The 15,017-nt window shown below is 43.4% G+C and overlaps 1 protein-coding gene across 3 annotated transcripts in view; it reads right to left on the reverse strand.

The window, feature by feature from the left end:
• Positions 1-15,017, reverse strand: part of rb1cc1 (RB1-inducible coiled-coil 1) — a 193,915-nt gene that overhangs the window by 54,462 nt on the left and 124,436 nt on the right. For all 3 annotated transcript variants that reach the window (XM_059980959.1, XM_059980953.1, XM_059980943.1), the window contains exon 15: positions 12,768-12,930. In XM_059980959.1, the coding sequence (XP_059836942.1) occupies positions 12,768-12,930 (163 nt within the window). The remainder of the gene's footprint in view (positions 1-12,767; positions 12,931-15,017) is intronic.

A 15,017-nucleotide genomic window follows, 5' to 3' on the forward strand; every position in this document is an offset into this window, starting at 1 on the left:
GGGGCAGGGATCCAGATTATGAGAGAAGATGATATGATGAAGGATAAGGGACAGGTGGGGAATACACGTTTCCCAAATATTAATTGTGTGAAGGAGAAAGGTGAGACAGAACATGTGTTGGAAAAGTTACATGTACAGAGGGTTGGTCAGAAGGAGCATGGGGTTAAATGTGTAGAAGGTTTGGGTGATCTTGAGAAGGTCATCAAAATTCAAGGTGCAATTAGCCCGATGGAAGTTCAAGGAGCTGGGTTAGGTACAATAGACAGTGTTTTAAGCAAAGAGAGGAGGAATGGGCTAAGAATTCTATACTTGAATGCGCGTAGTGTCAGAAATAAGACAGATGAGCTTGAAGCTCAGATGAAAATGGGGAACTACGATATTGTTGGGATAACGGAGACATGGCTGCAAGGGGACCAGGCCTGGGAATTGAGTGTACTAGCGTATACGTGCTATCGTAGAGACAGAAATATGGGGAGAGGGGGTGGGTTGGCCCTGTTGGTGAAGAATGAGATTCACTCCTTAGCAAGAGGTGACCTGGGAACAGGGGAAGTAGAGTCTGTGTGGATTGAGCTGAGGAACAGTAAGGGTAAAAAGACCCTAATGGGTGTTGTGTACAGGCCCCCAAACAGTAGCGTGGATATTGGGTACAAGTTGATTAGGGAGTTAACACTGGCATGTGCTAAAGGTAGTGCAGTCGTTATGGGAGATTTCAACAAGCAGGTGAATTGGGAGAATCAGGTAGGTGCTGGACCCCAGGATAGGGAGTTTGTGGAGTGTCTGAGGGATGTATTTTTGGAACAGCTTGTGCTTGAGCCTACCAGGAACGAGGCTATTTTGGACGGTGATGTGTAATGAACAGGAATTGATAAGTGATCTTGAAGTAAAGGAGCCATTAGGAAGTAGTGATCATAACATGATAAGTTTTTATCTACAATTTGAGAAGGATAAGGGCAGATCAGAGGTGTCAGTGTTGCAATTAAATAAAGGAGACTACGGAGCCATGAGGGAAGAGCTGGCCAAAGTTAAATGGGCGGATGCCCTGGCAGGAAAGACAGTGGATCAGCAGTGGCAGATATTCTTGGGGATAATACAAAAGATGCAAAAGCAGTTCATTCCAATGAGAAGGAAGGATTCAAAGAGGGGGAAGGGGCCACAGTGGTTGACAAAGGAAGTCAGAGATTGTATAGCATTAAAGAAAAAGAAGTATGACAGGGCTAAGATGAGTGGGAATACAGATGATTGGGAAAGTTTTAAGGAACAGCAGATCCTGACTAAAAAAGCAATACAGAGAGAAAAAATCAGGTATGAGCTCAGTCTAGCCAGGAATATAAAAGGGGATAGCAAAAGCTTTTTTAGCTATGTGAAGAGAAAGAAGATAGTTAAGAACAATGTTGGCCCCTTGAAGAATGAATTGGGAGAAATTGTTATGGGAAACAGGGAAATGGCAACAGAATTTAATGCGTACTTTAGATCTGTCTTCACCAGGGAGGACACAAGCAATCTCCCAGATGTATGGATGGGCCAGGGTCATAAGATATCAGAGGAATTGAGACAGATTGACATTAGGAAAGAAACTGTGATGAGTAGACTGGTAGGACTGAAAGCTAATAAATCCCCGGGCCAGATGGTCTGCATCCGAGGGTTCCAAAAGAGGTGGCTCAGGAAATTGCAGATGCATTGGTAATCATTTTCCAATGTTCCTTAGATTCAGGATCAGTTCCTGAAGATTGGAGAGTGGCTAATGTTATCCCACTTTTCAAGAAGGGAGGGAAGGAGAAAACGGAGAACTATTGCCCTGTTAGCCTAACGTCAGTCGTGGGGAAGATGCTTGAGTCCATTATTAAGGACGAAATAGTGGCATATCTTGATGGCAGAAGTAGGATTAGGCCAAGCCAGCATGGATTTACCAAGGGCAAATCATGCTTGACTAATCTGTTGGAGTTTTTTGAGGGTGTAACAAGGATGTTAGACGAGGGTAAGCCAGTGGATGTTGTGTACCTAGATTTTCAGAAGGCATTCGATAAGGTGCCACATAGGAGATTGGTGAGTAAAATCAGAGCTCATGGTATTGGGGGCAGGGTTTCAACATGGATAGAAAACTGGTTGGCAGATAGAAAGCAAAGGGTCGCAGTGAATGGGTGTTTCTCAGACTGGCTGGAGGTGACTAGTGGGGTACCACAGGGCTCTGTATTGGGACCACAGATCTTTACGATTTATGTCAACGACTTAGATGAGGGCATTGAAAACTATATCAGCAAGTTTGCTGACGATACTAAACTGGGTGGCAGTGTGACATGCAAAGAGGACGTTAGGTGAATACAGGGAGACTTGGATAGGCTGGATGAGTGGGCAGATACTTGGCAGATGTCATTCAATGTGAATAAATGTGAAGTTATCCACTTTGGAAGCAGGAACAAGAGGGCAGAGTATTGTCTGAACGGTGTCGAGTTAGGTAAGGGAGAAATGCAAAGAGATCTAGGAGTCCTAGTTCATTAGTCAATGAAGGTGAATGAGCAAGTGCAACAGGCAGTGAAGAGGGCAAATGGAATGTTGGCCTTTATTACAAGGGGAATTGAGTACAAGAGCAAGGATGTCCTTTTGCATTTGTACAGGGCCCTGGTGAGACCACACCTGGAATATTGAGTACAGTTTACGTCTCCAGGTTTAAGGAAGGACATTCTGGCAATTGAGGAAGTGCAGCATAGATTCACTAGGTTGATTCCTGGGATGGCAGGGCTGTCTTACGCAGAGAGATTGGAGAGACACACTGGAATTGAGGAGATTGAGAGGGGATCTGATTGAAACGTTTAAGATAATTAAAGGATTTGATAGGATTGAGGCAGGAAATATGTTCCAGATGTTGGGACAGTCCAGTACCAGAGGGCATGGATTGAGAATAAGAGGTCAGTTATTTAAAACAGGGTTGAGGAAGAACTTCTCCCAGAGAGTTGTGGAGGTGTGGAATGCACTGCCTCGGAAGACGGTGGAGGCCAATTCTTTGGATGCTTTCAAGAAGGAGCTAGATAGATATCTGATGGATAGGGGTATCAAGGGATATGGGGACAAGGCAGGGACTGGGTATTGATAGTGAATGATCAGCCATGATCTCAGAATGGTGGTGCAGTCTCGAGGGGCCAAATGGTCTACTTCTGCACCTATTGTCTATTGAATCATTCAAGACAGACACAGAGTCCACTATTTAGATACAATATGCAGGTTTAATACCAAGGAACACCTCACAAATAACTAACGGGAGAAAATCTGCAGATGCTGGTAATCCAAGCAAGTGACCTGATGAAGAGTCTTGGCCTGAAACATTTCATTCTTTCCCATAGATGCTGCCTGGCTTGCTGAGATCCTCCAGCATTCTGTGTGTGTTCGTCACAAATAACTTATTTGGAAATAATCTCTAGTCCAGCAGATTAGCTGGAGCATCATTCTCGAACAAATTAGTTCAGCCGAACAAGACCAGTTATAAAAATGAAGGATACAAAGCAGCTTCATTAAATGGCAGCCTCCATTCCTTCTCAATCGCATGGCAAAATCAACACCAACTGGTTTGTCTACTTCCACTGTCCTTGATTCATTCAAATTCATTGATTTGTGGCCAACAAATTTCCAAAGTGCAACACTTCACATTTAGCCTTGTTAAATTCCATCTACTATTTCTCCATCATATCTGCAACTGATCAATATACGGTGTATCCTTTGCCAGACTTCAACACTACAAAATACCAACCTTTGTATTGTCTGGTCCGGTCCCGGAGACTTATCCAACTTGACGCTTTCCAAAAGCTCCAACATATCCCTTCTTAATGTCTATATACTCAAGTTTCTCAAACCACTGTAAGTCATCCCTCCAAATGCCAAGATCCTTTTCCGTAATGAATACTTTACTTCAGTATTCACTAAGTACCTTTGCTATCTCCTCCAGTTCCATACACTCTTTTCCACTGTCATACTTGATTGGTCCTATGCTCTTGTGTCTTATCCTCTTGCTCTTCACATACTTGTAGAATGCCTTGGGGTTTTCCTTAATTCTGCTCGCCAAGGCCTTCTCATTGTCTCTTCTGGCTCTCGGAATTTCATTATAACCATATAACATATAACAATCACAGCACGGAAACAGGCCATCTTGGCCCTCCTAGTCCGTGCCGAACCCTTAATCTCACCTAGTCCCACCTACCCGCACCAAGCCCATTCTTAAGCTCCTTCTTGCTAGTCTTATAATCTTCTAGATCTCTATCATAATCTAGTTTTTTTGAACCTTTTGTAAGCTTTTCTTTTCTTCACTAGATTTTTATCAGCCTTTGTACACCACAGTTCTTATACCCTACCATCCTTTCCCTGCCTCACTGGAACATACCTGTGCAGAACATTACACAAATATCCCCTGAACATTTGCCACATTTCTTCCGTACATTTCACTGAGAACATTTGTTCCCAACTTATGCTTCCAAGTTCCTGCCTGATGGCCTCACATTTGCCATTACTCCAATTAAACGCTTTCCTAACTTGTCTGTTCCTATCCCTCTTCAATGCTATGGTAAAGGAAATAGAATTGTGATCACTTTCTCCAAAATGTTCTCCCACTGAGAGACCTGACACCTGACCAGGTTCATTTCCCAATACCAAATCAAGTACAGCCTTTTGTCTTGTCGGCTTACCTAAATATTATGTCAGGAAACCTTCCTGAATACACCTAACAAACTCCACCACATCTAAAACCCCTTGCTGTCAGGAGACACCGATCAATATTTGGGAAATTAAAATCTCCTACCATGACAACACTGGGCACAAAAATGCTTACAATACCCCAAGTACAATGTGAACAAAGCCTTATAAAGCCTCAGGATTACATCCTTGCTTTTGTATTCTGTGCTTTCGAAATAAATTCTAAAATTGCATTTGCCTTCCTCAAATTTTATGTAGAAAATCTTCCATAACTTTACTCTTTTTACCGAAGTGCATGACTGTGCATTTCCCTACACTATATTCAGTCTGCCACTGCTTTACCTATTCTTCCAATCTAATTCTTTCTGCAGACACCCTGTTTTCCTCTGCACCATCTTCCCCTACACCCATCTTCATAACATCCACAAACTTGGCAACACAACCATTAATTCCTTCATCCAAATCACCGACATATGTGAAAAAAGCTGCCCTAACACAGACTCCTGCGGAACACCACTGAAATCCAACCAGGAAAAGCCCCTTTATTCCCATTCTTTGCCTTCTGCCAGACAACCAATCTTCTATCCATGCTAGTATCTTTCTAGTAATACCATGAACTCTTATCCTGTTCAGCAGCCTCATGTGTGGAACCTTGTCAAAGAACTTCTGATAATTCAAACAAATAGCATACACTAACTTCCCTTTGTCAACCCTGCCTGTTAATTCCTCGAAGAATTCCAACCAATTTGTCAGGCAAGATTTCGCTTAACTGACTTTAGCCTCTTTTGTCATGTGCCTCCAAATGCCCCGTTAAAAAAAACCTAATAGACTCCAACATCTTTTCAAACAATAAGGTCAGGCTAACTAGCCTCAATTTCCTTTCTTCTGCTTTCCTCCGTTCTTGGAGTGACATTTTCAATATTCCATTCCCCAGGAACCATTCCAGAATCTAATGATTCTTGGAAAAATCATTACTAATGCATCCACAATCTCTTTATTTACCATTTTTAAAACCCTGGAGTGTAGTCCATCTGGTCCAGGTGACTTACCTACCTTCAGAATTTTCAGTTTTCAAAAGCACCTTCTTCAAATTTCCAAGTAAATTTATTATTAAAGTACATAAATGTCATTAATAAACAAGCCTGAGATTCATTTTCTTGTGGGGATTCTCAATAATTTGAATAACCATAATAAAAACCATGAACCACAAAGTGTATAATCAGTTTGCAAAAGGCAAACTTTTTGTATTTGCACTGTAAGAGAATAAGAGATGCAGAGTCCTTGAAAGACTATCGGTTGAGGGAATATATCAGTGATAGGGCAAGTGAAGTGAAAATGAAAGGGTGCAAGTTAAAGTGGAGTAACAAACCATAATGTTGCAATGTCATACAGCAAAAAACAAGGTCTTAGACCTTAACGAGTTATTGATTCGACCCACATAACCCCAGTTATTCTATCTCAATACCTCAATTAAATAAATAACCCACAGGTTCTGCTGCTTAACTACAGACTTGTAATAATTTATAGTGGTCAATTAACCTACAAACCCACACACTTTTGGAATGTGGGAGGAAAACCAGAGTACCCAGATATACTGGAGAACAGGCAAATTCCAAACATACAGCACCTGTTGTCAGAACTGAACTTGGGTCGCAAGAACAAAGTTTACAGGGGGGTAAAAAATGAAAGTGATTAAATAATGAGGGAGTCAGTGCAAGGTGAAAGGTAGCAATGTGAGAAATGCAAAAAAAAAGTCAATTTAAAAAGGAACGGTGGCGACCCACTTCCCAGCGCACTCGAACCAGCTCACGAAGTGGCATGTGCCGGCATTGAGGCCGATCCCAAAGAGAGCGCAAACCTGCTTCACCAGCAAGGGGAAAAGCCTGTGCGTGGGACGGGACTGTGAATATGCACCCTCTATGGCATTCCCGCCCGGGGAGGGCAGGAACAGAAAGGCATTAAAGCGAGGCTGCAAAGTTTGAATAAACCTCTTTGCAAAAGCAGCTCACTGACTACGTGTCATTATTTCAGCGCTGCGTGTAGCACACTGCTACAATTGCTGACCCCGACGGCACAAACTATATTTGGACCGAAGATGAACGACGCTGCACCTGTTCATGTAGTTTCCTTAAAACTGCCAAGCTTCTGGAAGCTGCAACCTTACCTATGGTTCCAGCAAGCAGAAGCCCAATTCCACATTTGGCAGATAACCTCGGATGCCACACGTTACTACTACGTGGTGAGCTCCCTCGATCAGGAGACAGCCGCCTAGGTTGAGGAGTTCATACAGTCGTCCCGGAGCATGGCAAATACACAGAATTCAAAGCCTTGCTCATAAGGACTTTCGGACTCTCACAGCGTGAGCGACCCACCACAATCAAAGGCCTTCAGGAATTCGTAGGTATGGTCAATTTCTACCACCGCTTTCCTCCCCTCAGCTGCCCAAATCATGCACCCCCTGTTCACCCTGATGTCGGGTCCGGGCAAGGACATTACCTGGGTTGAGGAGTCTGCCGCCGCTTTCATTAAAACCAAGGAAGCCTTGGCAAATGCCGCGATGCTAGTGCACCCCAGAATGGACGCCCCTACCGCCCTCACAGTGGACGCATCTAACACGGCAGTCGGTGGGGTACTGGAGCAACTCATCGCAGGTCGTTGGCAACCCCTGGCATTTTTCAGCAAACACCTGCGGCCACCTGAGGTCAAATACAGTGCTTTCGACCGGGAACTGTTGGCGCTATACCTGGCAATCCGGCATTTCAGGTACTTCTTAGAAGGTAGGCCCTTCACCGCGTTCACGGACCACAAACCTCTTAACTTTGTGTTCATGAAAGCATCCGACCCCTGGTTGTCCCACCAGCAGCGACATCTGTGCTACATCTCCGAATACATGACGGATGTCCAGCATGTCTCGGGAAATGACAATGTTGTGGCGGATGCCCTCTCCCGCCCTAACATCCAAGCCCTGTCCCGGGGGTAGACTATGAAGCGCTGGCGGAGGCGCAGCAGGCAGACGAGGAGATCCCTAGTTACAGGACTGCAGTCTCCAGTTTGCAGCTCCAGGACCTCCCCGTAGGCCCAGGTGAGAGGACCCTACTCTGTGACGTCACCACCTTGGCGGCGGCGCGTTTTCAACTCCATTTACAATTTAGCGCACCACTCCATCAGGTCAACCGTCCGGATGGTAGCCAATAGGTTCATTTGGCATGGACTCCGCAAGCAGGTGCATGCACTGCCAAACTGCCAAGGTGCAGCGGCACACCAAAGCCCTGCCGCAGCAGTTCCACCCCACCCGCCGGCGTTTCGACCACGTTCATGTGGATATCATGGGCCCCCTGCCAGAGTCGCAAGGAGCGTGGCACCTCCTGACTATCGTGGACCAGTTCACAAAATGGCTAGAGGTGGTCCCGCTCACCGACACCACCACCGAATCTTGCGCCCGAGCACTGATTGCAACCTGGGTATCTCGCTTTGGTGTATCAGCTCACGTTACCTCCGACAGAGGCGCCCAGTTCACCTCCAGCTTGTGGTCAGCTATGGCCAGCCTTTTGGGGACACAGCTGCACCACACAACTGCCTACCACCCACAGTCGAACGGACTAGTGGAAAGATTCCACCATCACCTTAAGTTGGCTCTCATGGCCCGCCTCAAAGGGCCTAACTGGGTGGACGAGCTTCCCTGGGTCCTTCTTGGAATCCACACGGTGCCCAAAGAGCATCTGCCACCTCGTCGGCCGAGCTGGTGTATGGCGCGCCCCTGGCCATCCCAGGAGAGTTCATACCAGCCCCAAGGGGGCAAGAGGAAGAACCCGCAGCAGTCCTGGGCAGACTACACGAGAGGCTCGGTAACCTGACCCCCGTACCCACTTCACAGCATGGGCAGAGCCCGACCTGCGTACCCAAAGACCTGCAAAACTGTAAGTTCGTTTTTGTACGACGGGGCAAACAGCGGTCCTATGAGGGGCCGTTTACGGTGATCAGAAACAATGGCTCCACATTCATGCTGGACATTGGGGGGAGAGAGGAGGTTTTCACAGTGGACTGACTCAAACCGGACCATGTGGACTTGGCGCAGCCGGTCGAGATTCAGGCACCACGGCGCAGAGGCAGACCTGCCAGAGTCCGACCCAGACTGAGGACATTGGGTGGGGGGGGGGGGGGGGGGGGGAAGGGGGGTGTTATGTGGCGACTCACTTCCCAGCACACTTGAACCGGCTCACAAAGTGGCGCGCACCGGCACTGAGGCCGGTCCCAAAGAGGGCGCCAAGCCTGCTTTACCAGCAAGGGGAAAACCCCGTGCATGGGACAGGAATGTGAATATGCGCCTCCTACGGCAGTCCCGCCCGGGGAGGGCGGGAACAGGAAGGCTTTAAAGCGAGGCCGCGAAGTTTGAATAAACCTCTTTGCAACTGCAGCCTACCGACTACGTGTCGTTATTTCATCGCTGCGTGTAGCACACTGCTATAGAACTATAAGTATAAAATAGTTAACTAAAATTAGCAAATTACTGAATATTAAGTGAATAAAACTACTGCAAAATTGATTAAGGTATATGGAGGAGAAATGAAAAGGAAAATAAGGGTTACAAAGAGATTATGGAAAAGAAAGGCAACTCATAAAAGGTAAGCCCAAGTCTTGACTGGTGCATGAAAAGGGGCCAGAATGAGAAAAAAAATGAGGGATAAAGAAACTGTAATAAATAGACAGGCCATTTCTGCAATAGAATATCAGAGCTTTGTACAAGAGCAAGCTAAAAAAAATTTGGTCCAAGGGAGGGTGCAGATGATTAGGGGAAAAGGATAAGGAAACCCTATAACCTTAGGCCCCAACCCTGGATAAAAGGGTAAAATGTATTTTAGATTCAAAAGCAGATAAGCAACTGAAGAAAATGTTTGGTGTGTGTTCTATAGCAGTGTAAGGTAACTGGATTTAATAAAGGACCATTACAAAGTTGAGAGGACAAGCAGCATTTTAATTAACTCAAGTAGTATAGAAGTTTTGAAGAAAAAAAAACTTCCTTCTGCCAAACCATAAACACATCTTGATGTTTCTTAAAATCAGGAATACATCTTCTGGACAAATAATGGGACAAATTAATGGGGTGACTATCTGACAAGGATTTTTAAATTAAGACTATTTTCCACAGGAGAAAAACATTTGCCTTCAGAAAAAAAAACATTTTTAACTTTTCTTTGAAAAGCCATCATACTCACATTTTAAAAAATGTTTTCATGGCTTAATATAGCAAAGCCATCTTCGGATCCCCTGTTGTACTTATTTCTTTCAGCTGTTACGTATTCAGGCAACAATAAATATATGAATTTGGCAAGGAATTTTATAACAAACAACACTTTTATTAAACACTGAAAACAAACCCTCCCCAAAAGTAAACAAACACTCACGTAACTGGAAATCAGCTGCTGTGCTGCAGCTTGAACAGTTCTTTAAGCGATGTTGCAAAAACAGTTCTTTAAAGTAGTATTGCCAAAAGTTTGAAATGCTCACAATCCATTTAAAAGGAGAGACTTTATAAGACAATTTAAATTCTCTTTCACGTCGTTTTGCTTCGATCCCCGACGTCGAACTTTTCCCACGAAGAATTTACGAAACGAAACGGCTTAAAGGCACTGACCTTTCCTTTATCACACTGTCCTCAATCTTCTGCTATCCCGCAAAGACTAACACGAGAACAGTCAACGAATTCCTTCCAAATAAGGATTAAACAAGGTCGAACACGTTTCACCGTCGAAATAGATACTCCTTGATCTTTAACTCCCGAACTCCGGTTTTCACTCTGCACTGATTTCTCAACTAGCAGTATTGTAAAGAAACTGCTGGCAATGACCTTTTAAACTTTAGGCTTTAGATAAAACTTCATCTTTCAACTAAACTGCGTCATCACATTAAATCACGCAGCGGCATGAAGTCAACATGGCAAATCCAGCCATGAACTGCCCCTCCTCACAGGGTGGGGTCTTCCTTTTATACCCTGTAAAAAAAACCTGTCACATGATCTCTACTGGCGGGAAAATGACATCACTCCACCATCACAAGACCATTATCTCAAGTCCAGTATAGCTTCAACCCGTCACGTGACAAGGGTACCACTGTCATGTGTCACGAGTACGTAACACAGCTTTGAACTGCAAATATTCAGGGAGCTAAGCAAAGTAACACTTCATAACCAGTTAGATGGCAGCATGCTCAGATGCAGTGGTTTCTCTGGGATCAACCAAAGGGTATTATTGTCTTTTTTTTTTAAAAATGTACTTTTTACAATTGTCATGAAGGACTTAAACGTACTGCAGAAGTATCCCAGCAGAGAGTTGCTGATCGGCACAGTAACTGAAGTAGCTGGTCTTTATGTGAACTGCCATGCTGCCTGCAACAGAAAGGCACTGGTGCATGAAGGAGGTGTGCAGTCTAACAGTGAATGATTGACTTAGTCACTTTTCTTGTGATCGCAAAACCTTGTTGGACACTGGTGGTGTGGAAAGCTGCAAATCCAATTCAGCTTATTGGCAAATGGCAGGGAAGCTCTGGGCCTCAGTCGTAGCAAGAACTAGGCCTCAAGCCGCAGTATTGCCTGTTTGGAGTCACCCAGGAGTGCTCCACCAGAGCACTGGAGGTGGTGTGGCATGGCATTCACACTGTAGTTGGTGTTGCTCCCCAGTGTTTGCTAGTAACCTAGCATGCTTGCTAGGCAAGTGCAAAACAAAAATCTCTGAATGTTGATATTTTCCTGCACAGTTCAACAATGGAGATTCATGCCTTTCTAGCAATCTCAGCCTTGTTGCCAATGACTCTTCATTGCTGACTTCAACTTTATCCTGCTTAACTTAATGCCACCATTCTTTTCACTATTTTGAATATGTAAAGCACAAGCATTTTGGGAAATATCCACCTCCATTTGCTTAACATTACTCCTCTTCATAAACCTAATCACATGCCTACTAGCTGTTAGAATACATTGAGGTAAAAGGTATACGAGTTTGCAGATGATAATACTAAATAGCTTCATGCAAGTCATAAAAGTTTACAGTTGCTGTAAATATCTAACCATGGGGATTAAAGCCCATCACTGCCAAACACATCCAAATTTTTAATACGTGGACTAACTTCGACAGCTGTGCAGTAGAGTATATAATGACTGGTATGGGAATGGGAACACCAACATCCCTGAATGAGAAAACTTACAAAAATACTGGATACAGCACCCCCCTTCAACTATAGAGCACATTTACAAGGAGGGCTGTTGCAGGAAGTCGGTACAGAAGCCTTAAGTCCCACACCACCAGGTTCAGGAACAATTCTCAATGGCTGAGTACCACTCAACCATCAGGCTCTTGAACTAGAGGGGATAACTAGTCACCCTAACACTGAACTGATCCACAAACTATGGACTCACTTTTATAGATTCGGCAACTCATGCTCTCAATATTTCTGGCTTATTTATTCATTATTATTTTTCTTTCTTTTATTTACAGTCTTTTGCACATTGTTTGCCTGTCTCTGTCATGCGTGTGCGTGTTTTTATTGATTCTATCATGATTCTTTGTATTCACTGTGGACACCCACAAGAAAATGAATCTTAAGGTAGCATATGGTGATATATATATAGTATGTACTTTGATAGTAAATTTACCTTGAACTTTGAAACACAGGAAACCACCATTGGGTATGGCATTTTTCATTACATCACAATATTCTAAAACACAGCATAATTGCTGTTACAACATGAAAACAGTTAAAATTAATACACAGCCAGTTTTCACAACAATAATTGTATAATTTCTAAGCTATTGATAAATATGAGCCAGGAAAGAAAAGTCTCTTTTTCCAAGCAGAGCCATGGTATTTTTCACATCCTCCCAAGACAGTGGAACAAGAAGTTAGTAACACATGCAAAGCTCACATGACAAGCAATACATCGCAGCTGACATGACAACAGAGTACTGTTCTTAATTGTCAGCTTAAGTCTTACACTCAAATAATTGAGAAATCATAATACTCCTAAGTCAAACTACTATAAGGTTTAACGTTGAGTATTTGTAATTCCATTGCTACAAAATACACAAAATAGGGACATTTACCTGCTGTTCAGCTATGAGTGATGTTTTAAGGAGTTTAAGTTCTTCATTCCTTTTTTCCAGTTGATCTATCAAACTGGCCCTTTCTTCTTGAAACTTCCCTCTAATATCAGCAATATCATTTGGTGGAATGAAACTTTCTGATGCAGATGAAAATGGAATTTCCCTGTATTAGACAAAATAAAAAATTGGGGTTGGGCACAGGAAAGTAAAACACACAATTTATCTGAAGAACTTGAAAAAAAATACTTCTACATTTCAATTTTTCACATAGCATAACTGTAGTTTGGAAATGACAATCTTCATTTAACTGTTACGAATGAGGGGCAACTCTGATGGGCAGAAGGGTGCAAAGTCACCCCCCCCCCCCCTTTTTGAGAATCGCAAAATCGCTATTATTTCGGGTCTGATACCCAGGAAATGAGAGAGATAAACAGCTCATGTCAGTAATGAGAGAGAGACAACGCAGGGATACACACAAGTTGGAATGTCTCCTATTGACAAAGAGAGAGATTACTGCTATTGTCTCTTGAAGAAGGAATTGTGTATTGAGTACTGTTCTATTCATTGAAACGCCTCAGGGGGCAACCAGAGTGGTCTGGTTGAGGGATTGCATCATCCCAACCTGACTGACACCTGAGACCCCGTGAGTGGGGATAAAAGTAGGGTCTGGGGATCACCCCTCAGACGCACCATGAGAGACGCTACGTGACCGGGGGGGGGGGGGGGGGGGGGGGGGGGCTTGTGTGTGTGTCCATCCTTGCCTGTGTGATGAGTCCTCCACAGAACGGTCTAGCTAAAAGACGGAGGGGTCATACTTGAATGGCCACAAAAACAACGCATCGACGGATCAAGATCGTAAAAGGAAAGTCGGCAAGTTACTCTCTCTCCCCCCCTCTCTCTCTCTCTCTCTCTCTAACAATTGCAACACCGTGATCAGCAACTACTGTAGCCTGCATGAACTGAACTGAACTGAACTTTATATTTCCATCGGACAATTCATTATGCCCTAGACAACGATAGACAACGATAAAATTTCTTATTTATTATTATTATACCTGCACTTTTAGGTTTAGTATTGATGATGTATATTATCTGTATATTTGCATTGATATTATTTTTGTGTATTTTTACTAATAAATAGTTTAAAAATAGCATCATCAGACTTCAACGGATACTCTTATCTTTGCTGGTAAGATACCCAGTTACGGGGTTCATAACATAACATACCTCTTTTTTATTTGAGGCACTGTTTAACAAATTAGCATCATATTGCACGATGAATATTCCACATGAGTAAAATAAAAGTGTAAAGTACCATTTGGCCAACAGCTTTGCCCAATGGTGTACAATATGTATGTGAACATCAGCAAGGTCTTTGACAAGGTTCTGCATGAGAGGCTGGTCATGATGATTAGGTCACTTGGTATTCAATATGAAGTAGTCAAATGGATTCAACATTGGCTTAGCTGGAGAAGCCATGGAGTGATAGCAGGTGGCTGTCTCTCTGAACTGATGCCTGTTATTAGTGGTCTGCCACAGCATTGAGAGTTACCTATATTAAAGATTTAGATGATAATGTGGTAAACTGGATCAGCAAACTTGCAGATGACAATAAGATTTGCGGTGGAGTGGAGAGTGAGGAAGGCTATCAAAGTTTGCAATGTGATCTGCACCAGCTGGGTTGAAAAATGGCAGATGCTATTTAATGCAGACAAGTCTGAGATGTTCCAATGGGAGGACAAACCAAGGTAAGACTTACACAGTGAATAAATGGGCACTGAGGTGTGAGGGATCTGAGAATAAAGATTAATGATTCTGTGAAAGTGGCATCACAGTCGTAAGAGTTTGGCCTTCAGTGTATTGAGTACAGGTTTTGGTCACCTACCTACAGGAAAGATACAAATAAGCTTGAAAGAGTGCTGAGAAAATTTACAAGTATGTTGTCAGGACTAGAGAACCTGAGTTATAGGGAAAGATTGAATAGGTAAGGACCTTATTCACAGGATCACAAGAGAATGAGTATAAATCTTAAAGTAGTAATCAAAATTATGAGGCATATACAGAAGATAGAGTGAATGCATACAGACTTCTTCCCCTTAGGTTGGATGAGACCAGAAATAGAGGTCAAGTTCAAATTTAATTATTATTTTTGAATGCAGCCGAATGAAGCAGCGTTCCTTCAGGGCCAAGTTGCACAACAAAGTGGCAAAAACACACAAAGCTGCAATTACAGAAAAAGTCAATAAAAAA

This window comes from Hypanus sabinus, chromosome 1, assembly GCF_030144855.1.
Source record: "Hypanus sabinus isolate sHypSab1 chromosome 1, sHypSab1.hap1, whole genome shotgun sequence".
In the NCBI taxonomy this organism is placed as follows: domain Eukaryota; kingdom Metazoa; phylum Chordata; class Chondrichthyes; order Myliobatiformes; family Dasyatidae; genus Hypanus; species Hypanus sabinus.